This window comes from Malus domestica, chromosome 11 (assembly GCF_042453785.1).
Source record: "Malus domestica chromosome 11, GDT2T_hap1".
In the NCBI taxonomy this organism is placed as follows: Eukaryota; Viridiplantae; Streptophyta; class Magnoliopsida; order Rosales; family Rosaceae; genus Malus; species Malus domestica.
Genome location: NC_091671.1, coordinates 39408991 through 39436274, shown reverse-complemented (window position 1 = coordinate 39436274; position 27284 = coordinate 39408991). Strand labels below are relative to the sequence as shown.

The window sequence follows — 27284 nt, the reverse complement described above, 5'->3', positions numbered from 1 at the left end:
TTTCCAAGGTAATCTCATCTTTCAGTCAGTAATTAAACGAACTTTTCAGTTTTCAACCAAAAATTTGGTGAATTCCCGAACTTGATCTTCAAGGGTTTACGTTGGTATCCCTTGTTAGCTTCGTGATGAGTCCTGAAAGAAACAAAAAAATAAAAAATTATATGAACCTGTCAACACCATATCACATCGAAGGATGGAAGTCTAGCATAAGAACTTAAAATATCGTTAGCCCCACCACCCATTGTCTATATTCGTTTTCGGGAAATAATGACATTCTAACATAGTATCAGAGCAGAGCAACTTATACGTCCATGTGTCATGCCCAACAGCCCTACGTGCTCCCACATTTCGCTGAAAAATTTGTCCCCGTGTGACGCGCAAAAAGACGACACTGCCTTGTCAAGTTTATAACTACTTGTCCTCAAGATTTGCTCACTTTTATCTCTTTGTTAGACACTTGAAATCAACAAAGCCAGTGTCAGTGCAGATCAAAACTTTTACGAGCTCAGGAAAATAAAAAAAATGATGTTATTGGATAAGGATTTACTGGTTTCCATTATTTGATAGTTTCTTGATTACATAGTCCATATCTTTTAATCCTTTCTCTTTTCCATTTATACAAGTTCATCGCGACGTTTCGAGTTTGTAAAATTCAGGCAGACATGGCCATCAAAGAGAATGTAGAGAGGGATGTGCAGAAGGAGGAAGTAAGAGAGCCACTCATGAGGGTGGTGGAGAATAAAATGGACGGTGAAGATGGAAGCAGCAGAGGGGATCAATGGATGGTTTATCTCAGCACATTTGTTGCAGTTTGTGGCTCTTTTGAATTTGGATCCTGTGTAAGTGCTTAATTAATAGGGAAATCGACTGAAAATGATCGTTTTACAAATATTGACGACATATCGATCAAATACTGAAAAGTACTCATTTCAACAATTGGGATTTGTAAGAATTTTTGATCATTTCATCCATTTTTCCTAATTAGTAGCATTTAGCTCTTCATTGATGCACAGAAAAATTTGGGATCTTTGGAAGGTAAATTCTGACACTCTTTTGTGGATTCCAGGTTGGTTATTCATCGCCGACTCAATCTGCCATCAGGGAAGATCTCGGTTTAACATTAGCAGAGGTATGGAAAGTGATCATAACATGTAGGAATACAAATACAATCAATGGTTCATGAGTTGAGATTGTTGAAGAAATCGAAAAGCCTTACATCGGAAAGTTGACAAAATAAATACAAATACAATGAATAGTTCTACTTCTAATTGTACCTAGATCTTTTGTGCATGATCTATACGCAGTTTTCAGTGTTTGGATCCATATTGACATTCGGCGCAATGATAGGTGCTATCACAATTGGTCCCATAACTGATTTTCTAGGCCGGAAAGGGGTACGAATTTGCAAAACTAACCTGAATACACTTGTTCTGAAACTAGTTCTGTTTCCACTGATATGTTCACTGTAAAATTGTATGCAGGCATTGCGAGTTTCCTGTGCTTTCTGTGTTGTAGGTTGGCTCGCTATTTACTTCTCGAAGGTTCGTGTCATTTTACCTGCTACGCAAATATTTGTCCTCCGATATTTGACCTTAATTTATGTTCTTCATCGTATTGTGATTGAAGGGAGTTTTGTCTCTGGACATTGGGAGACTGGCAAGTGGATATGGAATGGGAGCCTTTTCATACGTGGTGAGCTGTTACCCTCTTCTACATCTTGAGTATTTTCCGAGACCAAAAAATACATATAAGTACCATGTAGATAATAAGGTACTAACAGAGTTTGATGCAATATTGGGTGGTTGATAATAAGGTACCTGTTTTCGTAGCTGAAATCGCACCCAAACATCTTCGAGGAAGACTAACTGCTGTAAATCAGGTAAAAATGTAACAAGAAATGCAATCCCTGAAGCTAACTAGTAACAGTACCGATCTTATTTCAACAACAGAATAATCGGTTTTGATGACATCTAACTTTGTCTGTTAATTGTTTTTTTTTTTTCAGTTAATGATCTGCATTGGAGGGTCCATGTCGTTCATTTTTGGGGTAGTAGTAAGTTGGAGGGATTTAGCATTAATCGGTGAATTGCTTAGACACACTGTGCTTAATCAGAAAACCCTGAGTTATCTAATACAGTAGCAGCTGGCTTATTTGTGTGGTGATTGCAGGAATTGTTCCATGTGCTGTGACCATTCTCGGTCTCTTTTTCATTCCTGAGTCTCCAAGATGGTTGGTAAGAAACCGATTTTCTTTTCTCTAATTATTTAGTGGTAACATTCAACCAAATGAAGACGAGGAATGTGACTTCATATTCAATGCAGGCAAAGACAGGACACCAGAAAGATTTCGAAGTTGCGCTGCAGAAACTTCGTGGTAAAGATGCTGACATCTCTCACGAAGCAGCAGAAATCCAGGTTCTTTATCTCCTAACCTACATGAAAGTAGCATTCGGAAGATCACAAATATTAAGATAAGAAGTACCTTGACAGGATTATATAGCAACTCTTGAACGGCTCCCAAAAGCTAAATTACTGGATTTTTTTCAAAAGAGATACTTGCGCTCAATCATTGTAAGCTTCTTTTTGCCATCAATTTGTATACTCAGATTTAAGTTTTCTTGCCTTTAAGTTTGAGTAACTTTGCTTGACATTGCTTTTTTGTTTGATCAGATTGCGGTTGGGCTGATGGTCTGTCAACAATTGGGGGGAATTAACGGGGTCTGTTTCTACACCAGCAATATTTTTAAGCAAGCAGGTACAAAGGCCCTACTTAGAATTCTGACACTACTGTAATCTATGTTTTCAGTATCTATAATTTCACCATATGCTTCTGTATCTTTCATCTTCTTGAGTGCAAATTGAATGGCTTAAAGCAGATAATTTGATCTATATGTTATATGTTATATGGCAGGATTTTCGCCTAGTGTTGGAACCATATCCTTTGCTATCCTTCAGGTTCTAAACTCCTACTGTTACAGTACTTTGAATCTTTTAATTTCTCTCCATTGGAAGCATCTTGAAGCGGTTTTGTTTTACAGGTTGTGGTTACAGGCATTGGTGCATCTGTGATGGATAAAGCCGGAAGAAAGCCTCTAATTCTGGTAAACTAGTGTACAGCTAGTTTTAATTCTAGGAATTTTCTGGGACAAATTCCTATTCATATTCGGAAGGTTAACTCTTCTCGATTTTTCTAGATTTCTGCATCAGGCTTGGTACTCGGATGCCTCCTGACTGCCATTTCATTCTTTCTGAAGGTAATCCTCAACCGTCCCTAACATCTCTTTTCAGCTAGTGATCTGACAAGAAAGCACTTCATGAACCAGGTTCATGACTTGGCACACAAGGCATCTCCCATACTTGCTGTAACTGGCATTCTGGTAAATCTTTAGCCTTATTGAAATACTTCATCCACACAGATCAGTCTCCTTTAGTATCGTGCTTTCGTTTATTGTACTTACTTTCTTTAACAACTAGTTTCCGAATTCAGGTCTATATAGGATCCTTTGCGATAGGAATGGGAGCAGTTCCTTGGGTCATTATGTCTGAGGTATATGAAAATTTCAAGATTTACCTTAATCTATCCATACATTACTGATCATCTCGCTAATCTAAACGAATATCTATTGCCGCAGATATTCCCTATAAATATCAAAGGGCAGGCTGGGAGCTTAGCGACATTGGTGAACTGGTTCGTTGCATGGTTGTGTTCCTACACTTTCAACTATCTTATGAGTTGGAGCTCCTACGGTAACTACAATTTCCCTTGCTACTATAAGGACTCTAGCAAGTTATTTGATCTGATAATTTACGTATGTGCGCGCGATTCTCAGGTACCTTCATTCTGTATGCAGCAATCAACGCTCTGGCCATAGTGTTTGTGGTTTCGATGGTACCTGAAACGAAGGGGAAAACCCTAGAACAAATCCAAGGAGCCATTAACTAGTAGGGAACAAAAGGAAGGAAAGGAAGAGCATTCGTTGCAGTAAATTCTCAGTGAAAATTTTGACAAATCAATGCAGCAATTTTGTATATGAAATCTTCAAAGAAACAAAAAGAACATTGTACTTCTGTTTTTACAGATAAATTTCATGTCAATCTTTCCTCTCATATTTATCTGTGTGACTAGTGGCAGAGCTAGCTAGGGTTCAAAACTCGGCTGTTTTTTAAACCAATTCTTACTTAAAATGCAAGTTAATTCTAGAAAAGTACTTGAAGTTTTTTCTACAAGAAGCATCTCCTTAGTTAAAATGCAAGTTATGTGATTTTTGTAGGAAGCACTTGTGCCTTTGGAACCTAAAAATATTTTCTCTAAAAGCGTTTTCAGTAATTTAAAACCACATCTCAAATGAGCTCTAATTCATTTTAACTCCGTTTTGCACACCGTTTACGCCCACACACTCGTAACAACAAGTACCATAATCTTGGAAGACAAGTTTTTCCTTTGTTTTTTGTGGTAAGTGTTCACGAGATTCACTTTCTCTTGGAAATACTCTAAATATTAATCACTTACTAAACATAGAAGATTCACTTTCTCTTGCATATATACAATTATTATATATGCCTCACCCTGTTCATTTGGAAGTAGGTGCTCCATCAGACAGACTACCATCATGTTTTATATAATCGAAAAGTATAACAAATTGAATTATATGAGCTTATGATGGCACAACTTAACTACAACGAAAATGCCACTTTAACAGTATTTCAAGTTAATTACGCACTTCTCATCTCCTTCTTAATACATCATTCTACATGGTCGTGTAATTTCTCCGCCAAGAAAATGAATGTAAAGGGAGTTGTCCTTGAATTGCAAGTCTGGTAAACTACATGGTCAATTGGCAGAACCGAAACTACATGGACTAAAATGGAACTCGGAGCAAACTACAAGGACCAAAAAAGAAATTTGGCCTTATACTATGGGATGGTGCTATCCACACCTTCTTTTTACCTCTCACACACCGCTTGTTAATTTCTATCTTTTAATCTTGTTCAATTCATTCGATTCACGGCTGAAAATTGAGAGGAGTGTAAAAGATAAAAAGATGTGTGTGGATAGCACCAACCACCCATATAATATTCCTGCCTTGTCAGCTTATGCTTGAGTACAAGAATTACTTACTTTTAAAGCTTTGTTAATTACTTCAAAACAAGAAGCATCGGTTAGAGGGAGAGCATCAAAATTTCATAAGTTTAGAAAAAGATAAAAAGGTAAAAAGATGCTTTTGCATATAAGGTTCACATCCCTTTTGTCCAAGAAGATAAAAATTTCATGGTTTCCATTATTTCACAGTTTCTTGCTCACACAAATCATCTGTTTGAATCACTTTCTCTTTGCCATTTGTACTAGTTCATTGAGACGTTTCGAGTTTATATAATCCAGGGCAGACATGGCTGATGGAATAAGAGAACCACTCATGGCTGATGAAGGCAGAAGAGGGGATCAATGGATGGTTTATCTCAGCACACTTGTTGCTGTCTGTGGCTCTTACGAATTTGGATGCTGTGTAAGTGCTTATTCTGCTTGGAAAAAAAAGTGCTTATTCTGCAGTTTTTTTCCTTCTTTAGCTTTTTATGGATGGTAAATTCTGACAGTAAATCTATGGCTGCCAGGTCGGTTATTCGTCACCTACCCAGTCTGCAATTACGGAAGATCTTAATTTAACATTAGCAGAGGTATGTATAGCTGGTGTGCCATTGCTTTCGGTCTCTAGACGCTGCTCGTGAAGCAGACCTACATAGAGAGAATGCAGGATGACTTTTTGGAGCAGAAATAGCAGCTCCCTAATGCATTAGATTAATCTTGACAACTTCAAAAGCTGAAGTTTCTTCTTCTTCCTTTACATATGTATGCAGTATTCAGTGGTTGGCTCCATTTTGACAATTGGTGCAATGGTAGGAGCCATAACTATCGGGCCTATTGCGGATTTTCTTGGCCGCAAAGGGGTACGATTGGGACTTCGTGTCCAGAACTTTTAGCAGGAAATGAATTCTGTTTCGACTGGTATTCGCTATCCAACAATATCTTCACTATAAAATTGTATGCAGGCCTTGAGAGTGTCTTCTGCTTTCTGTTTTGCAGGTTGGCTTGCTATTTACTTCTCTGAGGTTCGTATTACACCTGAAACTTTTCTGTACTTCTACCTACTAAACGAATATTTTCCTCGAAGATTTGGCCCTAATTTATGCTTTCCATCTTATTGCTTTTGAAGGGGGTTTTGTCTCTGGACATTGGGAGAATGGCAAGTGGATACGGAATGGGAGCCTTTTCGTACTTGGTGAGCTATTACTCTCCTCTATAGCTTGAGTATTTTCTGAGACAGAAAAATTACATATAAATACCTTATAGATGATATTTCAAAACATGTTAAGGTACCTGTTTTCATAGCTGAAATCGCACCCAAAAATCTTCGAGGAAGACTAACTGCTGTAAATCAGGTAAACATGTAACAAGAAATGCAATACTTCGAGCTAACGAGCAACAATTCCGATTATTCATATCTAACTTCTCTTATTCATTTTGTTTCAGTTAATGATCTGTGTTGGAAGCTCTGTTTCCTTCATAATCGGGGTTGTAGTAAGTTGGAGGGCATTAGCATTAATCGGTGAATTACTTAGACAACTGTATTCTTTAAACTCCACGTTATCTAACACATTAGTAGAGGGCTCATTTGTGTTGTGATTTCAGGAATTGTGCCGTGTGCTGTGACTATTTTCGGTCTTTTTTTCATTCCCGAGTCTCCACGATGGTTGGTAAGAAACTACTTTTATTTTACTTTTTACTAATCATTCAGAGGTAAAATTCAACGAAATGAAGACATGGAATATGACTTCACGATCAATGCAGGCAAAGACAGGACGCCATAAAGATTTCGAGGCTGCACTGCAGAAACTTCGTGGCAAAGACGCTGACATCTCTCACGAAGCAGCAGAAATCCAGGTTCTCATCTCCTAACCTACATGACAGAATCTTAAGAGCATCCGTAAGATCGTTTATGTTAAGAAATTCCTTGACAGGATTACATAGCAACTCTTGAACGACTCCCTAAAGCGAAGTTGCTGGATTTGTTTCAAACGAGATACTTGCGCTCAGTCGTTGTAAGCTTCTCTCTTCCATTTCTATAGTCATTTCTATCTTTCCTTGCGTTTGAGTTCACCTTCCATTTGGTTGTTTTTTGTTTGATCAGATTGGCATCGGGCTGATGGTCTGCCAACAATTAGGGGGAATTAACGGGGTTGGTTTCTATGTCAGTGATATTTTTGAGCAAGCAGGTAAAAAGGCCATACTTTCGACAGTACATCTTTGCATTCTGACACTTCTACTACTACTTTATATGTTTTCAGTCTATAACACTCAACTTACGTTCAGTCTGTTATTATCTCCATGAGTGCAAATTGAATCATTTACTTAAGCAAATAATCTTGTTCTACAATTGAAATCTTGATGTTATTGGTCAGGATTCTCATCCAGCGTTGGGACTATATCCTTTGCTGTTCTTCAGGTTCTCAATTCCTACTGTGACAGCATTCGGAATCTTTTAATTTCTGTCCGTAAGAACTGTCTTGAAGTGGTTCTGTTTTACAGGTTGTGGTTACTGGTATTGGTGCATCCGTGATGGATAAAGCCGGAAGAAGGCCTCTAATTGTGGTAAGCCAGTGCGTGATTTTAGTTCCGCGAATTTTCTGAGACAGATTCCTTTTCCTATCCAATATGTTTTAATTTTTATCTCTCTAGCTCTCTGCATCAGGCTTGGTACTCGGATCTCTCCTGACTGCCATTTCATTCTTTCTCAAGGTAATCCTCAACCTTCATTGGTTGACCCTGCCATAGCATGCTCTAGATTTATCCGAAAATAACCTGACAAAGACTGCGCTTTGTGAACCAGGTTCATGACTTGGCACACAAGGCATCTCCCATACTTGCTGTAACCGGCATTCTGGTAAATCTTTAGCCTCGTTGAAATACATCATCCACACAGATCAGTCTCCTTTGACATCGGGTTGTCGTTTATTGTAATTGCATTCTTTAACAACTAGTTTCCGGATTCAGGTCTATATAGGATCCTTTGCGATAGGAATGGGAGCAGTTCCTTGGGTCATTATGTCTGAGGTATACATAACTACTAAGATTTTCACAAATCTATCCATTAATTACCGCTCATCCTGCTAATCTAAACAAATTTCCTGTCGCTGCAGATATTCCCGATAAACATTAAAGGGCAGGCCGGAAGCGTAGCAACACTGGTGAACTGGTTCGGCGCATGGTTGTGTTCCTACACTTTCAACTATCTTATGAGTTGGAGCTCCTACGGTAACTACATTTTCCTTTCTTGTTACACAAGAACTAAAGACTAATACTTATAAATCTCCAAAAGTTATAAGATCTGATAACTTACGTGCCCGCGATTTTCAGGCACCTTCGTTTTGTATGCCGCAATCAACGCACTGGCCATAGCTTTCGTGGTTTCGATGGTACCTGAAACGAAAGGGAAAACCCTGGAACAGATTCAAGGAGCCATTAACAAGTAGAGAACAAAAGGAAGAAAACGAAAAGAAATGAGGAGCATTTGTTTACTGCAGTAATTCTGCGTGAAAATTTAGACAAATGAATGCAGAAACTTGGCAGATGAAATCTTTGAAAACCAGAAGAATATTTTGCTGCTATTTTCCCAGATAATAAAACCAATTCGCGACACAATTAGGTTTTCTTTTGTTGCAAGAAATGTTTGATATTTTATTATTTATTTGCTTCATTTTTGCCTTTTGTTTAACCATTAATAGACCAGAAAATTAATTTTCACCTGTGGGAAAAAGGAGGAAAAGGAAATGGCTTATTTGCGCTAATGCAGAACTTACCTACAATATCTTAAACCAATCACATCCAATCATGTGAGAAACTTAAACGTGCGACATCCATGTTATTTTCTCTTGGATTGGGGTCTTTTTTGCATGTTGTTAGTGTTTTAACTTTTAAAAGAAAAGTGAACGACATGTTGATATTTTCAATTTGAATAGAACAATAATATTAAGTGTGTTCTAAAATTTCTGCCTAATGCTACCTAGGCCCTGCCTAGACACTAAGTAGGCGACTAGCCACCTCCTTGATTTATTCTTAGGCATTTGAATAAGAAAAGACGCCCACACCTGGCTAGGCGCCCGCCTAATTCACCTAAACCCGCCTAAGTAGTGATTCTCATTTAGATATAAAATAGATAACTTTTATTTTGCATTTTAGTTTTTCAATAAATTTTAAGACACTTGTTGAATACTTGGATGAGCACTCATTAAATTTTAAGAGCCCCATGTTTCCAATATGTTCTGATACCTTATAGACTATATATCATTTTATTTTATAATTTATGTATCCAAAAAGTATTACATAATAAATTTAATCAAAACTTAAAAAAACCGCCTAGTACTCACGTAGATACCGAGGCCCTAGACCTCTGCCTCCGACTGACTAGCGCCTAGCGTTTTTTAACTCCGTGTTCCACCTTCGAAAACAATGAAGAAACCAACTGTTTTTAACATTATCCAACTCTGCCATGCTTATCTGGAAGAGGAAACATGTCTCCTTAATTATTTGCATGCAAACAAATTCAAAACGATAAAGATTATTATTATTATTATCGTCGTTTTATTAAAAGGATTAGTGCTGGGATGCACTGCCTTGTCAGCAAATACACAATTTGCAGCAATCTTTTGAGCAAGTCAAGTTTTTAACTAATTGAGCACCAGAATTGCCTACTTTTCAGCTCCTTTGTTCAAACGTATTAAACAGAAACAGAAACAATGCCATCAAAGAGGCAGTTTAGATCAAACTTAGAAGCTCGAAAATGATTCTTACGTCGAAAATTTAGAAGTTTTTTACATCCCTTCTGATCTCGGTTTGAATCTTCCTTCCTTTTGACATTTGTAAAGATTCATAAACGTACCAGAGAGTCATATAATCGGGCAGGCATGGCCATTGAAGATCTATCAAAGAATGCTGCATGGGAGGAGATGAGAGAGCCGCTGGTGAGGGCAGTGCAAGCGGCTGATGGAGATGGATCAGGTCATGGAAGCGCCAAAGGCGATCAATGGATGGTTTACCTCAGCACATTTGTAGCAGTCTGCGGCTCTTATGAATTTGGTTGCGGCGTAAGTGCTTAGGATTTATTCAGCTTTTCGTTGCTACAGCAGCGATCTCTGGACAGGCGAGTTGTTTTGGTATTTTTGGTTCTGACACTCTCCGTATGACTTCTTCCAGGTTGGTTACTCGTCGCCTACTCAGTCTGGCATCATGAAAGATCTCGGTTTGTCATTAGCAGAGGTATGAAGGTGATTAGGATTACACAAAATGCATGCATGTTAATGTAGTGAATGAATGAAAATATGCATTGTGGCAGACTGGCAGTTTCAATCAGATTCATGGCTGTTGAGCCATTGCTTTCGATCTCTGAGGCGCTACCAGTAACCATAGGGAGAAGTTTTCGATTCAAGAAAAGATGTAAACATTCTGCATCATAATTTATGGATTTGAAAACTGAAAATCTTACCTTCTTGTGCATCTGTATGCAGTATTCAATGTTTGGCTCCATTTTGACATTTGGTGCAATGATAGGTGCTATCACAATCGGGCCGATCACTGATTTTCTTGGTCGAAAAGGGGTATGAGTTCGAAAATTATGTCACATATAGACATCACCTAATTTGGTTCACCGATATTCGCTGTCTAACAGTATCAATACTGTAAAATTGTGTGCAGGCATTGAGAATGTCCTGCGTTTTCTGTGTTGCAGGCTGGCTTGCTATTTACTTCTCCAAGGTTCGTACTAATTTTATGCTGGAATTTCTCTGTGATTTTACCTTCTCAGTAAATATTTGACCTTATTCGCGTTCTTCATCATTTTCTGTTGAAGGGGGCTGTGTCTCTGGATGTCGGAAGAGTGGCAACTGGGTACGGAAGTGGAGCATTTTCGTACATTGTGAGTCATCACCCTCTTCTGCATTTGAGTATTTTGTGACACCAAACTATAACTATTTAAAGATTCAACACATGTTATCGACATAGTCTGATGGAATAATGGGTGGATTGTAATAAGGTACCTGTTTTCGTAGCTGAGATTGCGCCAAAAAATCTTCGAGGAAGACTAACTGCTGTAAATCAGGTAAACATGTAATGAGAAATGAATTCCATTTTGGACCATAACTAACGTTGCCTTATGCACATTTTATAGTTAATGATCGTTTCTGGAGTGTCCGTTTCCTTCATTATCGGGGTGGTAGTGCATTGGCGGGCTTTAGCACTAATTGGTGAATTTCTGAGACAAAATGTGCTTTTAGTTAGAACACCCTATGATATGTAATTAAGTGAGTACTCACCTGTGCGATGATTGCAGGAATTGTTCCCTGTGCTGTGATCATTTTCGGTCTCTTTTTCATTCCCGAGTCTCCAAGATGGTTGGTAAGAAAGTACTCTTTTGCATTTTCTGTTTATCTGATGGCAACATTCAATAAAAAGAAGACATACATTACAAATTCATCATGGATGCAGGCAAAGACAGGACGCCGGAAAGAGTTTGAATTAGCTCTGCAGAAACTTCGCGGCAAAGACGCTGACATATCTGATGAAGCAGCAGAAATCCAGGTTCTTATTTTTAATACCTGCTCTCCATCTCCTTGACCATAATGACAATATGTTTGAGCATTTCGAAGATCATATATTTAAAGTAATACTGTGTAATACATTGGCAGGAGTATATCGCAACTCTTGATCGGCTCCCTCAATCCAAATTGCTCGATTTGTTTCAAACGAGATACTTGCGCTCGGTCATTGTAAGAACTTCTCCCTACACCATGTGTACAGTCAATTTTATTGTTCTTTCCCTGAAGCCAAATTGCTTGATTTGTTTCAGATTGCAGTCGGGTTGATGGTCTGTCAACAATTGGGGGGAATCAACGGGGTCTGTTTCTATGTCAGTGATATATTTGAGCAAGCAGGTATATATATACAATTTCAATATACCTGTCTGTATCTTTTTCATTTTCCAGAGTGCAAACTGACTCACTTAAGAAAGATATTGTTTTCTACATCAGGATTTTCTCCAGACATCGGAACTATAACCTACGCCATTCTTCAGGTTCTACATACATACTGTGACAACTCTTGGAATATTTCAATTTCTCTCAGTTATAAGCATCTTGATCTGGTTCTGATCTACAGGTTGTCGTAACTGGCCTTGGTGCAGCCGTGATGGATAAAGCGGGAAGAAAGCCTCTAATTTTGGTAAGTTAGAGCACAGTTTTAGTTCTTGAGAATTTTATGAGACAGATTCCTATTCATACGCGGAAGTTTTAACTTTTTCCCAATTTACTCTAGGCTTCTGCATCAGGGTTGATACTTGGCTGTGTCCTTGTTGCCATTTCATTCTTTCTGAAGGTAATCCTCGAACATTGACCCTAATCTTGGTGTTTAGCTTTATCTAAACGATGACAAGAGAGCTCTTTGTTAACCAGGTTCATGAATTGGTACTCGACGCAGCTCCCATATTTGCTGTAGCAGGCATATTGGTAAGTAACTCCTTTAATTCATCCATGCAGATCAGTTTGAAAACTATCTTTTTCGTGTATTTTCTTCTCCTTACATTCTTTAACTAACAGTTAGTTTCTGAATTCAGATCTTTATAGGATCTTTTTCGATAGGAATGGGAGCAGTTCCGTGGGTTATAATGTCGGAGGTATATAAGATTTGCAAGATTTACTCATTTCTCCATCAATCGTTGTCTTGATCAAGTCACCAATCTAAAGAAAAATTCTATCCTCTACAGATATTCCCTATAAACATTAAAGGACAGGCCGGAAGCTTAACAACGTTGGTGAACTGGGTTGGTGCATGGTTGTGTTCCTACACTTTCAACTTTCTTATGAGTTGGAACTCATATGGTAAATAAAATCAACACTTTCCATTCTAATTACATTGGAAGGAGTAATATTCGGTAGAGTAAACTTATAAAGCTATCTAAATGTACATGGTAGTTACTAATGAAAGTTATAAAGCAAGTTGTTAACTTACTTGTGCGTGATTTTCAGGTACCTTCATTCTGTATGCAGTGGTCAACGTTCTCGCTGTGTTGTTCGTGATTGCTCTTGTACCTGAAACAAAGGGAAAAACCCTGGAACAAATCCAAGGAGAAATTAACAATTAAAAGGAACCAAAGAAATGAAGAGCAACCGTTGTCCAAAATCCTCATTGAAAATGGACTGCTTTATTTAGATAATTAAATTGATTCATGATAGAACTACATTTGTTGTAATATATATATATATATATATATATATATATATATATATATAATGCTTTTATTTACCACGCAAGAGCAGTAAAGTAACAAGAACCAGAATATAAACAGACTAGCAGACATCCTGGTTATCGAACAAATATTACAAGATTCGTTTTACAACAATGATGGTACACTATGTCTGTAATTTGGGATCCAACATGACATATCTGACAGCAACAGAACTCATCCTGCCAAGAGTAAATGTTGTATTATTTTCCCAATGAATAATTCAGGTAATCGTAATAAGAGAAGATTCTTCAAGCAACCGAACAATTTCACTATTTCTTATGATCTTGGGTGGTTTATATTGACTAGCTGGTGCTCCATTCCGGATGGCTACCTGTGATAGTCTGTTAAAGCTACCGGACTTTACAACATATAACAGCAAAGGGCCTGCTTCACCTCTATCTCTCTGCACCTTGTAAATGCTTCCCAAACCATCCTCGATGGAGGAACAACACCTCCTAAGAACTACAAGCGAGTCCTCTATCTTCTCCTGTGTAAACAACATGCATCCCTCTCCAACTTCTGCAAATACCTTCAACTGTTTTGGGCTCAACTCAGTATCTAAAAAACTTGCAAACTCAGTAATCTCCATTGCCATTGCATTTTCAAGCATAAGCTGGAAACCTTGCATTGCACACATCAAGTCCTTCTCGGTTATAATCTCACCTGGGCCTTTGGGTGCTCTCATCACAAATTCAACTTCTGGAGACAAATTATAAAAACCAACAACTCTCACTATATCACCCAAATGGTACCGGTAAAATCCTCTGTAAGTAGTAACAACCACTTGATACATCTTCCCCACCTCAACACCAGAAACATCGACCGTTTCTGTACCGGCATCATTAGTCTCGTTCATATCGAATGGAAGAAACTCAAAATAGGCGGCAGTTGGAAGCAAAACAAATTTAGTTTTCTCAGGGGGTTGCGTAATATCCAAGTTGATACCCACACAGCATTCCGAAGCGAAGTAGTCTCCACCTAACAGAGGTATCTCTCCTGCATATTGCTTAAGTTTTGGATAATACTGCTGCATACTTCCAGTAGCAACACACTTAACATAACGAGCATTTGGCCACAACTTGCTCACAATCCCACTCCAACTCTTCCCCTCAAAAACTGTCCGAAGTCTCTTTGCCAAGTCCGGTTGAGGCCCACCAAGGACATCAACAACAGAATCCCTCATTGCAACATCAGCAATCTCCAAACTCGGGATCCCGTGTTCAAGGTCATTACACATCTGCTCCCACTTGGACTCAAGGAGGCGAAACACTTTGATCAAGCCTATTGCATAAGGGGCTCGAATTGCATCGATTGAATCACAGTTCCTGAGGCCACAAAGGAGATGGCAATACATCTGGTGCTCAACATTCGACCCGAGAATGACTTCCGGGGGACTCGAAATAAAGCTAAGCTGAGACCAATTTGCATTGCCACTCTGCAAAGGGTATGTCGAAGCAGCCATAACCTTAAAACCACCTCGTGTAGTTGTCACATTATCGGCATATATAAACCACATTATCTTATTCACTGAGGGCCTCGGAGGAAACAGCCTAGTGCAAATTTTTAAGACAAACCCATTACTCAAAATCCAAATATCATAACAAAATAAAAAATAAAAAAAAAACTACAAATTTACAGGTAAAAATCATTAAAAGTCATAAGAAATTCGAGAAAAAAGAGCAAATTACTGGTAAAATTCAATTTTTTTTTCTTTTCAAAAATTATACCTTCTGAGAATTGCAGAACTGCCCTGGTGAGCTATAAAGGAGGCGGCTTTGGAGAGTTTGGAATCGAAGTAAGGTATCAACTTTGGCCTCGGTGAGCTTGTCCCGGAGCTTCAAAACCCCAAATAAAAAGAATCGATTTTTCATTCGATTGACGAAGAATCAAAGCAGAAAGTGATTTTATATACATATATGTACGTATATGTATATCAATACATGTATATTATACCTGTAGAAGAAGCAGAGCAGTGGATCGACTGAGAGGAGAGGCTGTTGACGATGAATATGTGGAGTGTCGGCCATTTGATTGATGAATTCGGCGTAGTCGTCGTAGGTAGACAGCGGCACGGAGCGACGGAATGCGGCGGCGTCCGGCGGCGTATCCTGGGGAGAGAGGTAAGGCTGGAGATAGGCGACGGAGCCGTTCTGGTCGAGGATGGAGCGGAGGGCGTCGATCTGGTGTAGCGCGGCGCTTCTGGTGGAGTCATCGAGTTTGGTTAGCAGCTCGTCGTCCGTCATGTCGTTCGGGAGGGGCGATCGCGCGGAAGAAGAAGAACAGAGAAACAGCGCGCTTTGGTTTCAACGGAGGTGGCACGTAGAGCACTAATTAACGCCCAAAAGACAATTATGCCAATATAGGGAAAATGGTAATTGTATCTTTACTATTTGAAAATTTATTTATTTATTTATTTTTTTTTTTTTTGTTATTGACATCGGAGGATAAGCTCGAAAGAAAAAGAAAGATTACATAAAAATATTTAGAGGTGACGAAACTTCAGTTATATCTGCAACTAGTAATAGACGACAAAAAGGAAGAGTTTTTTGTTAAGAAAAACTGGACCCAAACTGCATGACAAACTCAAACGAGCAAAATTAATAGCAACAAAATTCTTTTGTCGATAAATAGTTTTTTGTTAAGAAAAACTGGACCCAAACTGCATGGCAAACTCAAACGAGCAAAATTAACAGCAACAAAATTCTTTTGTCGATAAATATGAAGAATTCACAAAATCATCTTTGATACGTAATAGCATGACAATTCAATACTAAACTTCCCAAGAGGATCATTCATTGGGGGGTCTCCATTCTGTTTGCACCATTTTCTCAAAACAATGGAAGAAGCAGAGAGGCTAAACAGAGTCTACAGAGGGAGGCTACGATGATGTGGACTATCAGGCCATTTTAACCCATCAATTCGGCGTAGCCGTCTTTCGAAGACAACGGCGTGGCGGTATGCGGTGGCGCTTTGTGGTTGTTCTTGCGGCGGGAGGTAAGGCTAGAGACAATATACGACGCCGTTGGTGGATGTTGAAGCAGCAGGGTATCCAATACATATAGTTAGTGATTAAAACTGATACAGTTAAGTAAATAAAAATTACAAACTATAAATTAAATACATATGTAAAGAGAAGATAGTGGAAACTAAACCGAGTGACTTTATGCAAAATCGAGCGTAATGGCGTTCAATGATTCGCCGACACCACTCAGTCAGATAAGCCTTGTTTGTTGACAGCAGAAATGCATGCAAGAATGCTTAATTAACAATTGTGCTCTGCTTAATTAGATAATTAATTGGGGGATGAAGTCTTGGAAGTTGAAGACAGAGAGCAGTAAGAAAACCAAAGCTACTGCAAATGGACCCACCGCCGCAGAAAGGAGGAAGATCGTCAGGTGAGGACGGCGACGATCGTGACCGTCGGAAGAATCGCCGTAGTGTTGGTTTTCTTGAACATTCCGACAGGCAGAGGCAGTTGTTGGGTGGTGGCATTGGAAATTATGGGATCGTCGGTACGGGAACGGACGGTCAAGATTCACTGGAAGATAAGGAGGATCGTTACTACGCTAGCTGCAGAGGCGGCGGCCGCTGTGACAGTCGGAGGTTGGACTTCGACTTCAAGATGAGTACGGAAATCCTAGGCTCCGAGAGCGGCGATCATTTCACGGCGGAGGACGACGACGGCTTACTGCCAACAAGATTAATATCGTCGTCTTCTTCAGCAACATCAGCACTGAAAACGACGTCGGGGATGTTGAAAACAGAAAGGTCGGTGACGGCGAGGGATTTCCCGCCAAATTTGGCGCCAATTCAATTCTTGTCGACGCTCAACAGGTGCGGACGGCCTAAATTCATTGTCGAGAAAGTGAGTATGAGCGATGGACGGCTCTTGATTTACATGGACAAGGACCGCCGCCCCAGGGCTGCTCCAGCTGATAATTGGAGGAGGAGCACCGATAGTAATGCCGCAGGCGGAGGAGTTAATAACGGAGCCGCCGTGAGCAAGAAACTTGTGCTTTCTTACAATTCTGATTCTGATCAAGAACAAGAAGATGATGATCAGATATTGGTGGAAAAAGATGGTCAAGAAAATTAGAAGAACGTAGAATTTTTTACCCAATTTTGATTTTCTAAATTTCATATAACTCAGCATTAATCACCTGTTAATTAGCCCATATTAGTGATAAAGAAATTTTTAGTGTGCCGGAAAAACAGGTTCATATACCAAGTGTCATATACAATTTGATTGCGTTTATAGCCTTCTTTTGATTTTATATATAGATATTTTAGCTTAATCTAATCTTAAACTCGAAGAAGGGGAATTTGAACTTGATTTCATAGGAGTACACATCCACTCTAATTTGCCTAAATTAAGCATTGGAGTTAAATAATGTGGTCTTAATCAATTAATTAGGAGTTTCCAATTAATTCAACAGGTACACGTATCTTTTCCACTGAAAGAAAGCGTTGTATACCATTAGTCAAATGATGTCGAATTAGTTATGAAAAGTCACATTTTTTTAATACGCAATACCTGGGTCTCATAAAACCATTGACATTTAGTGTAGAAAATTAGAATTAATTCTTACTCTTGAGAAATAGGTTTTCCCACTATGTTTCTCTCGTTCTTTGTTGTTCAATTTCAAGTCGTGTCTTGAAAATACGAAATATATAAAGTTTGTCAGAGTCCGAAAATGACGGTCCTTTGACTTCGGATTTATAGATTGTTGAATTCTGGGAGACAGATGCCTACCAAACTACAACCACAAGTAGCAGGGACGAAGCTAGAAATTTGTAAGAATGGGCGCATCCTCAAACAACAAAGTTACAATTAAAAAACACAAGAATTTACTAAATAAAACACTTATATAATAATCCATAAAGTTTTTTTCATAGAACATATTACAATATCCCTCGACTCGTATTCATGTTTAGTAGGGCATTGGGTGTAACAACTCGTCCCTTATTTTACGATTTTATTAATTTTAAAGGAGTGAGTTGACGAAAATGCCCTTTGAGGCAAGATTGTTGACTTTCGTTGAACGTCTTTTCTTTATGCGTACGAGCTATTATTTTACCGTATTCTCGAAGTACTCGACGGTATGAATGCATAGGTGCAAGCGGAATCGAATTCGGAATGACGGCGAAGATTTTATGAAACTACAAATCTGAAAATACTTTTGCCAAAATTACTATTTTAATTTTTTTTCATAATTATTATATTATTATTTTAATATTTTCTGATTGAATGTTTTAAATATTATATTAATTTATTTTTGTCATGTGGGCCCGCACCTCACGACTCTCCACTTTCCTCTTGCCATGTGTCCCTCTCTCCAAATTGTCAGTCTCTTTCTAATCTCTCATCTCTATCAGCTTTCTCTCTCTCACCTCTCCAGTAGCTTTTTCCCCAATAGAAACAACAACAATGCCCACCGCCACTCTTCCTCCAGTGAACCACCCAGACCACCAACCCTTTTCATTTTCAAACACCACAAGCGAAAAGCCGCCACAAGCACCATGTCTAGGTAGCCATTCTGAGAACCTAGTTGCTGTCGTTGAGCCAAGGAGCTATGGCGAGGAATTTTAGTTTCCCAATGAAAATCTCGTAAATTCTAGTGAAGGTAACGTTTGAAAACCCTTTAAAACCTAGTAGATCATGTTTTGGTGTACATTTCGAGTAGTTTTGAGAAGTTTGGTGACTTTTGGAACGCAGAGACCTCAGAGAAAATGATTCTCCAATTTTTCGACGATTTTCAAGCCCTTTTCCGACCAACTCTAGCCACGGTCGAGGAACCCAATGGTATATTTTGATTCCTTATTTCTTGGGCTTCAACTTGATATATTGGGTTGCTAGTTTTAGTTGATATTTGAAGCTAAATAGAGCCGGGGAAGTTTCCCGGCCAAATTTTCCAATTTCGACCTTTCTCCTTTGTTGGGTCCGGCCGACCTGCAAGCCCAACAGGTCAACCCGACCAAAGAAAAAAAAGGAAGATTTGCGGCCCAGATCCGAATCCGAACTTGGGATCTGGCCCGGCCCACTTACCAAATGGAATATTCCAGGAATATTTTCTGGAATATTTCTTGGCATATTCTTTAGAATATATTCTATTGACTTTTTCGAAGTTTTCTCGGAAACTCTCCTAATCTAATTTCGTGAGCCCCTTTTTTATATTCATTTAGTGAAATTCCCAAGTTTTGGACCCCTCTTAACGAATTTCAACGCCCTGATTCCAAATTCGCACTATGTTTCCCAAATTTAATCATTTTATTTGAGTTTTACTAATGAGTCCCATTATTATGCTTAGGTACGTTTAACATCGGCGATCCATATTTACTCGTTCGAACGGCTGCAACTTCAAAAGTATCTGTGAGTGGGTCTTTTTTTTTATATAGTATATATATTTGTTAGTTTCCACACACACACACACACACGTATATTTATATATATATATATATATATATATTAATGAATTTTCTATGTGATTGCCATAATTAAAGTAACGGTTATAAGGAAACGTCGTATTGTTTGGAAATTATCATTAATCATACGGGATGCACAGGTAAGCGGACTATGGGGAATGCCTTAAATATATTTACAGCTCATAAATAGTATTATATTGACTATAATTGTTGAATTATTGTGGCATGATCATATTTACGTTATATGCTCATCGTGTGCTACACTGGTGTTAGTACTTGTCTGGGCCAGTCTTCACTTGTATGTTGACATCGCACCGTACGCTTACTTTGGATCCATTGTAGGTGCTAGTCATGTCCTAGATTGCTATAGGTAATTAGGACTAGTATGTGACACGCATAGCGCTAGTCTTTATGTAATTGTAGTACTAGAGCGTAAATTATTATTACACCCAGTCATGTTCATGCCAGAATACCTCTGCATGAATTCATGTGTCAACATATGTCGATGAGCACCCGTTTTGATATTCGTTTATGTGAGTTATTATGGTTGTCGTACGCTATGGGTTATTTATGAAATATTGTCGTATGTTATGTGTTGGAAACTATACTTGTTTTACGGCAATGGGTTATTACGTTTTCAAAAAGGTTTTATAAAGATTTATTTTTAGGCCCACTCACCCTTGTTTTTCGCCCATCCAGGTTTTAGTAGCTGAGCTTTCGTGTCTACGAGGACTCCTGGTAAATCTTGGTATAGGTGACTACCTTCTATGGTATAATTCTTAATGTACTTCTACTGTACTTTACTTATGCTCTGACATTACGTGTGAATTGGGTTCAATCCCACTCACGGCCAACACAGCTCGATTCAGAGTCCAGGTGGACATTTCAGGTCGGGAATGCAAAACGATGAACTATTTTAATTGTTTACCCATTTTTTATTTTAATTAGGCTAACATTGGAATTGAAATGCAATTTGTAGTTTAACGGGGCTTGAGAATTGGAATACAAAAGTACACAATTTATTATTTTTTTTGAATTTTTTTTTTGAGTGGGGGCGGATGCCTCCCTAGGCCCTTAAAAGCTTCGTCCTTGACAAGTAGGGATGAAATGTTGTCTTTTAAGACATTGCATTTGTTCAAGTTTCAATCTCTAGTTATTCATGTTAATCTTGTACACAATTAATGTTGTGATAATGGCAGCTCTCGAAGGAGTTAGGAGAAGGATGAAGGATTTCCCACCATTGTTGTCCACGCTGAATGGAAACAGACGGCTGAGATTCACTATGACCAAAGTTAGGAGCGACAAAGGGCTATTGATTTCGCGGTGGAGAACCAATGTCGGGGCTTGTAAAAAAAGGACAAGGCGAGGAAGCAAATTGTGTTACCGTTTTGAACAAGGCCACAACCAATTGGTGCATAATTACTTGATTAATTAGACCATCTCCAATCGAATGGTCCAGAAGGCTAGAGGGCCAAAAATAGCCCAAAAACCGTCTCCAACTGAGGGTTAAGCCAATGGGCTCGTGGGCCCCACTGGACAAAAAAAGGGCCAAAGGGCCAACCAGACGACCTAAATGAGCTAGCCAGCAGGCCCCGGTGGGGCCACATGCTAACGTCATATTTGACTTTTTTATTTTATTTTTACATTAAGTAACATGAAACAACATTAAACAATATTAAACAACATTAAATAACATTAAGTAACATTAAACAATATAAAAAAATTAACAACATGAAACTTAAACAATATTTTTAAAAACATTTAACAACATGAAAATTATTGACAATCCATAACATAAAATTATTGAGGTAATTTAATTTGAGTAACCATAGTAATTCAGTTAAAATAATAAATTATGTTTGGCCCTCGGTTGGAGATAGTTTTTTGTGACAAGGCTATGCATGGTCTGGCCCTCGGTTGGAGGCGGTAAGAAATATGGTCATGCACTGTTCATTAAAATATTAATTTTTTGGAGGGCTAAAGGGCTCCTTCAGTTGGAGATGGTCTTACATGATTTACATTGGATGGTCGAATTAATTGTTCGATTTTCATAAGTTGCATTTGGATGTTTTCACATAGTTATATTCGACCTTCCCTTTTGAATTTGTATAATTGTTAATTTTTGTTTCAACTTTGTTGAGAAAATAGAAACTTCGATAGAGTTGCTTGATTAGGCAATTCTCACTTTAATTAAACAAACATACTTAGTGTTGAGTACGACCAAAATACATGGTGTTTAGTAACTTTTTTTTAGTACAACGATATAGGGAATTTCCCTACGAATGACTTTGGGTGCAGTCAATAGATGCCTTTGAAAATTTAGGGGCACGCCTATACCCATTTTTCTATTGAGGTTTGCCCTGTAGAGAATAAACTGCTTTGGACATTCAACAATATATCAACGGATTTTTGGACATGTAAACTCGCATTCAATACAATGCATTTAAGTGATAAAGAGAAACTTTATTAGCGTGCATATTCTTGTATCTCTACCTCAGTTATCACATGATTTTACACGTTACAAAAAAGATAAAAAGAAAATGTACATTTTGTGACTTGACATGAAAGTTCTTGTTTAAGTTTTAAGAGAGCTAACCTTTTGTAATCACATTTTATTCAATTGGGCCATAATAAATATGCATGAAATTGTCAAGCCTACATACTTCACTTATGTTTTGGCCCATACATTTACAATTAATTTATTTTAGTAATTAATGTGGTGCTAAGTAATTCATTAACACCTTTCCAAATCTAATTAGGAGAATAAATTAACTAATTAGGAAAAGCCAAACCAATACAATAAATTTGTAATTCATGTTAGAACAAGGTGGGACAAATCAAAACTGCTATAAATATTCGCCCGATTGGGTTGAAGAACCATTTATCTTTTCGCGATACGAGAAACCAGTGAGAAATTAGTCCCATAACAACAATCGTGTGCGACTACTCCTAGCTGTGACAATGGCAGCAGCTCGTGACGGAATGAGGAGGGACTTCCTGCCGCCATTGTCAACGCTGAACGGAAATGGATGGCCGAGATTCACCATGACCAAAGTCAGGAGTGACGGACGGCTCTTGATTTTCATGGAGGAGGACCAAGGCCGGGCGATTGTGAAGCAGCCATCTGAAGAAAAAGAAGAAGCAACTTCTGTGCTTTACAGCTTTGAGAAAGATCAGAGCCAGTTGATGGTGCATGATTACTTTAGTTAATTATAATTTAGATTAGATTAGGTCGGATTAATAAGTGATTTGAGCATGGTTTTTCTTAATCTTCGAATTAAATAAGATGTATTTTGGAGATTTCATCCGACCAAAAATAAATAAATAAAATTCAGTTTGTCCTTTTTATTATTATTTTATTTAATTTTGCATGGCTTTGAACACCAATACCATCTTATTCAATCTGCAATTTGTTTGAATGTTTGTGTGTTGAGATAAATTAGGAGGGAAGCTTCGATGGACTGTCTGATTATATAAGTTCTTAAAATACATGATGAATCAGTATGAGTTCGAATGAGATTAAAATAAAATATATTTATATTTTATGAGAGTTTCCATGTGAAATATATTAAATGTTCTACGTAAGTTTTTCTCGTGATTTTCCATGCGTATATATCGTCGTCTTCTCCATTCTTTTTGCACCATTTTCTCAAAACAATAGAAGAAGCAGAGAGGCTAAACAGGGTCTACAGAGGGAGGCTACGACGATGTGGACTATCAGGCCATTTTAACTCATCAATTCGGCGTAGCCGTCTTTCGAAGACAACGGTGTGGCGGTATGCGGTGGCGCTTTGTATTTTTTCTTGATGTTCTTGAATATTCCGACAGGCAGAGGCAGTTGTTGGGTGTTGGCATTGGAAATTATGGGATTGTCGGTGCGGGAACGGACGGTCAAGATTCACTGGAAGATGAGGAGGATCGTTACTACGCTAGCTGCAGAGGCGGCGGCCGCTGTGGCAGTCGGAGGTTGGACTTTGACTTGAATATGTGTACGGAAATCCTAGGCTCCGAGAGCGGCGATCATTTCACTGCGGAGGACGACGACGGCTTACTGTCAACAAGATTAATATCTTCGTCTTCTTCAGCAACATCAGTACTGAAAACGACGTCGTGGATGTTGAAAACAGGGAGGTCGGTGATAGCGAGGGATTTCCCGCCAAATTTGGCGCCAATTCAATTTTTGTCGATGCTCAACAGGTACGGACGGTCGAGATTCATTGTGGAGAAAGTGAGTATGAGCGATGGACGGCTCTTGATTTACATGGACAAGGACCGCCGCCCGAGGGCTTTTCCAGCTGATAAGTGGAGGAGGAGCACCGGTAGTAATGCCGCAGGCGGAGGAGTTAATAACGGAGCCGCCGTGAGCAAGAAACTTGTGCTTTCTTACAATTCTGATTCTGATCAAGAACAAGAAGATGATGATCAGATATTGGAGGAAGAAGATGATCAAGAAATTAGTAGAATGTAGAATTTTTTCCCAATCTTGATTTTCTAAATTTCATATAACTCAGCATTAATCACTTGTTAATTAGCCTATACGAGTGATAGAAAAAAAATTCAATCTGCCGGAAAAACGGGTCGGTACACCAAGTTATAGTCCAATTTACTAGATTTTTTTTTTTTAAAGTTTCTAACTAATTGTATTATTATAAAAAAATTACATCTTTTAATAAGCAATACTTGAGTTCTATATAAACTCATGAAATCATTGGCATTTAGGGTAGAAAATTAGAGTTAATTCTTTACTCTTGAGAAATAGGTTTTCCCATTATGTTTCTCTCATTCTTTGTTGTTTAATTCTGAGTCATGTCTTAAAAGTATGAAATATATAAAGTTCGTCAGAGTCCGAAGATTGTAGTCGTTCGACTTCGGATTATGATTGCTGAATTCTGAGAGACAGATGCCTACCGAACTACTAGCACAAGTAGGGACGAAATTTTGTCTTTTACGATATTGCATTTGTGTAAGTCTCAATCTCCAAATTTATCGGTCTTCCTTCATCTCTAGTTATCTTTTTAATTAAATTGTTATTCGTTGGCAATTTCAAACAGTTGAATCAAAACGTGATGGTTATTGGTGAGTGCCAAATTTGATTGAGTCGTTTAGAAACGATGTTCAAGTCTTCTCCTTAATTAATTAGCCTTTGCCTTAAGTTTCTCGGAAGGTAGACCACAGACCAAGGAACTTTTTTCTGCCCGTGTCTTTGAAGTTGATCTGTTGCACGAATAACTCATGAAAGCAAATAATTAATTAACAATCCTAGCTACAGAAAAATTCATACATAAGACTAATATATAAATTAAATAGAAAAAAATTTCTGTGTGCTGAAAATATAGTCCGGTATTCAAGTGTCATAATACAATTAGTTGGATTTTTTTATATTATTTTCACGTATTTAACCACTTGTATTATGACACTTGATGTACCGAGTCAGGTTCTCAAAACACTAAAAAATCTCTCAATTAAATGATATCAATGATGAGCGACGAACATGCACGCCATTGCATGGAAATGCGTATATATTGCAATAGTTTACATTTCTTACTAATGATGAGTTGACGTCACTTTGAAAAAGTGTAATGTGGATACTTGATTTTTAAATCAAATTTTGTAAACTAAATGATATGAATGTTGATAATTGAATTATTACTTAAGTATTGATTAACGTGCTTATTTCTTATTGATGACACGTTATTTGATTTGCAAATTTGGTCTTCTTAGCATATTCCCTTTAAAAATCTTTGGTGCTATGATAACCTAAGTGTCGCATCATCACTCTAACCGAACTTTAAATAGAATTACACGGCAAGTGTAGCATTGATGTGGAGAGAAAAATGAGGAGAAGAACATTGATCGCTTAAAGGTAAAAGAGTAATGCTAGGTAAACTAAATTTATACACTAAATTTGTAAACTAAATGATGTGTCACTAATAAAAAATAAATACGTTTATTAACAATTAAGAAATAATCCAATCATTAGCTTCCATGTTATTTAGATTACAAAATCTAGTTTATATTAATCTTGTACACAATTAATGTTGTGATAATGGCAGCTCTAGAAGGAGTGAGGAGGAGGATGAATGATTTCCCGCCATTGTTGTCCACGCTGAATGGAAACGGGCGGCCGAGATTCACTATGACCAAAGTCATGAGCGACGGATGGCTCTTGATTTCGCGGCAGAGAACCAACGCCGGCGCTTGTAAAAAAACGACAAGGTGAGGAAGCAACCTGTGTTACCCTTTTGAACGAGATCACAACCAATTGATCGTGCATGATTACTTTACTTGATTAAATACATAATTTACATTAGATGGTCGAATTAATTGTTCGATTTTCATAAGTTGTATTTGGATGTTTTCACGTAGTTATATTCGGCCTGCCCTTTTGAATTTGTATAATTGTTATTTTTTGTTTCTTGAGAAGATAGAAACTTTGGTAGGGTTACTTGATTAGACCATCTCCAAATGAGATGTCAAATTTTAAACCTAAAATTTAAATTTGAAGGCTTACGTGGCACTTTGACATATTTTAAAGTTTTTCTCTCTAACCGATATGCCAAATTTTAAACATAAAATAAAAATTCATATGTATTTTCTCTGCACTGGGAATGAAAAGTGTGACATCCCGTCCCAAATTTTACATTTTTATTAATTTTAAAAGTGTGATTTTATGAAAATGCCCTTAGAGGCGAGGGTATTGACTTTCGTTGATCAGCATATAGTTAGGTGTATGAATTAATCCCTTAGCGTTTTCCTAAAGTACTCGACATTACGGACTCGTAGGAGCAAGCAGAAGAGGATTTGGGGTTACGGTTAAAGTTTTACGGAACTGTAAACTCGAGAAGTATTTTTGTTTTAGTCACTATTTATATATTTTTATAATGGTTATAATTATTTATCATCTAGTTATTTTAAAAGAGGAAGAAGAAGAGAAAGAAGAAGTGGGGGAGTGGGAGAAGGGAAGAAAGAAGGGCTATTGCCCAATAAGAAAGAAGAGAGAGAGGGTGGACGAATAGGGAGAGGGGAGAGGAGAAGGTGACCAACCAGAGAAGGGGGTAAGGAGGGAAAGGAGGGAGAAGAAAATGAAGGGGAAAAACCAGGTTTCCCCTTGACCCGCTAGACCCAACAAGCACCACGGCCAAATTCGGTCAAATTTTTCCGGCAAATCAAAGCAAACCACCACCTAGAAACAACTTCCTAGCCTTCCCTCTTCCATTTCCATCCAAAATTAGAAGGAATTTGGTGGTAATTTTAGGAAAAAATGCACCGGTGGTGTGTGTAGGTGTACAGCGGCAATCCACAAAACGTGAAGCTAACTCAGCCAATTACCACCACTAGAGCACTCCCTTAGAACCTAGGAACAAAGCCCAGGCAATGGTGGATGCGTTGGAGCAAGCTTGGAGGTCGAATCGAGCACACCTAAGTATAGGGTTCCGACGAGTTTTAATGAAATTGAAGCTTTTCTCGACCTATTTGGCCTTGGTCATAGGTATGAAAGTTACTCTACTCATTGAGATTTTTATTCCTGTAAAT

The 27284-nt window shown here is 38.2% G+C and overlaps 4 protein-coding genes and 1 long non-coding RNA gene across 8 annotated transcripts; 3 read left to right on the top strand and 2 right to left on the bottom strand.

Annotated features, from left to right (window-relative positions):
- The first annotated feature begins 440 nt into the window (after positions 1–440).
- On the top strand, positions 441–4107 carry LOC139187476 (sugar transporter ERD6-like 7). Of its 4 annotated transcripts, none has more exons than XM_070808325.1 (18): positions 441–839; positions 1067–1129; positions 1305–1394; positions 1482–1541; positions 1627–1692; positions 1814–1879; positions 2006–2081; positions 2170–2234; positions 2323–2415; positions 2491–2571; positions 2671–2755; positions 2912–2955; positions 3039–3101; positions 3195–3254; positions 3324–3377; positions 3488–3547; positions 3633–3747; positions 3831–4107. In XM_070808325.1, the coding sequence occupies exons 1-18, from the start codon at positions 663–665 to the stop codon at positions 3941–3943; spliced, it is 1431 nt and encodes a 476-aa protein (XP_070664426.1). In that variant the 5' UTR covers positions 441–662; the 3' UTR covers positions 3944–4107. The 4 variants fall into 4 exon arrangements, with proteins under 4 accessions (XP_070664426.1, XP_070664427.1, XP_070664428.1 ...); XM_070808327.1 differs by having other exon boundaries at positions 805–945; XM_070808326.1 differs by lacking the exon at positions 1305–1394 and having other exon boundaries at positions 519–839.
- Positions 4108–5161: 1054 nt separating this feature from the next.
- On the top strand, positions 5162–8695 carry LOC139187407 (sugar transporter ERD6-like 7). Its single transcript, XM_029089223.2, has 19 exons — positions 5162–5208; positions 5381–5504; positions 5611–5673; positions 5854–5943; positions 6046–6105; positions 6210–6275; positions 6370–6435; positions 6527–6602; positions 6686–6750; positions 6845–6937; positions 7015–7095; positions 7185–7269; positions 7456–7499; positions 7583–7645; positions 7733–7792; positions 7884–7937; positions 8048–8107; positions 8194–8308; positions 8411–8695. Exons 2-19 carry the CDS (start codon positions 5388–5390, stop codon positions 8524–8526), a joined length of 1374 nt encoding a protein of 457 aa, XP_028945056.1. The 5' UTR covers positions 5162–5208; positions 5381–5387; the 3' UTR covers positions 8527–8695.
- Positions 8696–9819: 1124 nt separating this feature from the next.
- On the bottom strand, positions 9820–11865 carry LOC114819685 (uncharacterized). The gene is made up of 5 exons (XR_011573316.1): positions 11726–11865; positions 11362–11476; positions 11086–11133; positions 10536–10982; positions 9820–10271 (listed from the first exon to the last, which is right to left on the bottom strand). It is a non-coding gene; the product is annotated as an uncharacterized lncRNA (long non-coding RNA).
- LOC139187490 (sugar transporter ERD6-like 7) lies at positions 9958–13429 on the top strand. The gene is made up of 18 exons (XM_070808324.1): positions 9958–10137; positions 10247–10309; positions 10558–10647; positions 10745–10804; positions 10899–10964; positions 11082–11147; positions 11217–11292; positions 11379–11443; positions 11534–11626; positions 11734–11814; positions 11895–11979; positions 12076–12119; positions 12203–12265; positions 12359–12418; positions 12496–12549; positions 12657–12716; positions 12807–12921; positions 13069–13429. Exons 1-18 carry the CDS (start codon positions 9958–9960, stop codon positions 13182–13184), a joined length of 1437 nt encoding a protein of 478 aa, XP_070664425.1. The 3' UTR covers positions 13185–13429.
- Positions 13322–15675, bottom strand: LOC103449087 (probable indole-3-acetic acid-amido synthetase GH3.6). Its single transcript, XM_008388365.4, has 3 exons — positions 15282–15675; positions 15056–15163; positions 13322–14878 (listed from the first exon to the last, which is right to left on the bottom strand). The coding sequence occupies exons 1-3, from the start codon at positions 15569–15571 to the stop codon at positions 13549–13551; spliced, it is 1728 nt and encodes a 575-aa protein (XP_008386587.3). The 5' UTR covers positions 15572–15675; the 3' UTR covers positions 13322–13548.
- Between the last annotated feature and the right edge of the window lie 11609 nt (positions 15676–27284).

Excerpts from the sequence above, each read along its gene's own strand:
- LOC139187476 (XM_070808325.1), top strand. The coding sequence starts at position 663 with ATGGCCATCAAAGAGAATGTAGAGAGGGATGTGCAGAAGGAGGAAGTA. Across the intron at positions 2,572-2,670 it reads GATACTTGCGCTCAATCATT|ATTGCGGTTGGGCTGATGGT; the intron begins GTAAGCTTCTTT and ends TTGTTTGATCAG. Across the intron at positions 3,255-3,323 it reads CCATTTCATTCTTTCTGAAG|GTTCATGACTTGGCACACAA; the intron begins GTAATCCTCAAC and ends TTCATGAACCAG.
- LOC139187407 (XM_029089223.2), top strand. The coding sequence starts at position 5,388 with ATGGCTGATGGAATAAGAGAACCACTCATGGCTGATGAAGGCAGAAGA. Across the intron at positions 5,505-5,610 it reads CTTACGAATTTGGATGCTGT|GTCGGTTATTCGTCACCTAC; the intron begins GTAAGTGCTTAT and ends TATGGCTGCCAG. Across the intron at positions 5,944-6,045 it reads ATTTTCTTGGCCGCAAAGGG|GCCTTGAGAGTGTCTTCTGC; the intron begins GTACGATTGGGA and ends AATTGTATGCAG.
- LOC139187490 (XM_070808324.1), top strand. The coding sequence starts at position 9,958 with ATGGCCATTGAAGATCTATCAAAGAATGCTGCATGGGAGGAGATGAGA. Across the intron at positions 10,648-10,744 it reads ATTTTCTTGGTCGAAAAGGG|GCATTGAGAATGTCCTGCGT; the intron begins GTATGAGTTCGA and ends AATTGTGTGCAG. Across the intron at positions 10,965-11,081 it reads GTGGAGCATTTTCGTACATT|GTACCTGTTTTCGTAGCTGA; the intron begins GTGAGTCATCAC and ends GATTGTAATAAG.
- LOC103449087 (XM_008388365.4), bottom strand. The coding sequence starts at position 15,571 with ATGACGGACGACGAGCTGCTAACCAAACTCGATGACTCCACCAGAAGC. Across the intron at positions 15,164-15,281 it reads CTGCTCTGCTTCTTCTACAG|CTCCGGGACAAGCTCACCGA; the intron begins GTATAATATACA and ends GGGGTTTTGAAG. Across the intron at positions 14,879-15,055 it reads AGTTCTGCAATTCTCAGAAG|GCTGTTTCCTCCGAGGCCCT; the intron begins GTATAATTTTTG and ends AATTTGCACTAG.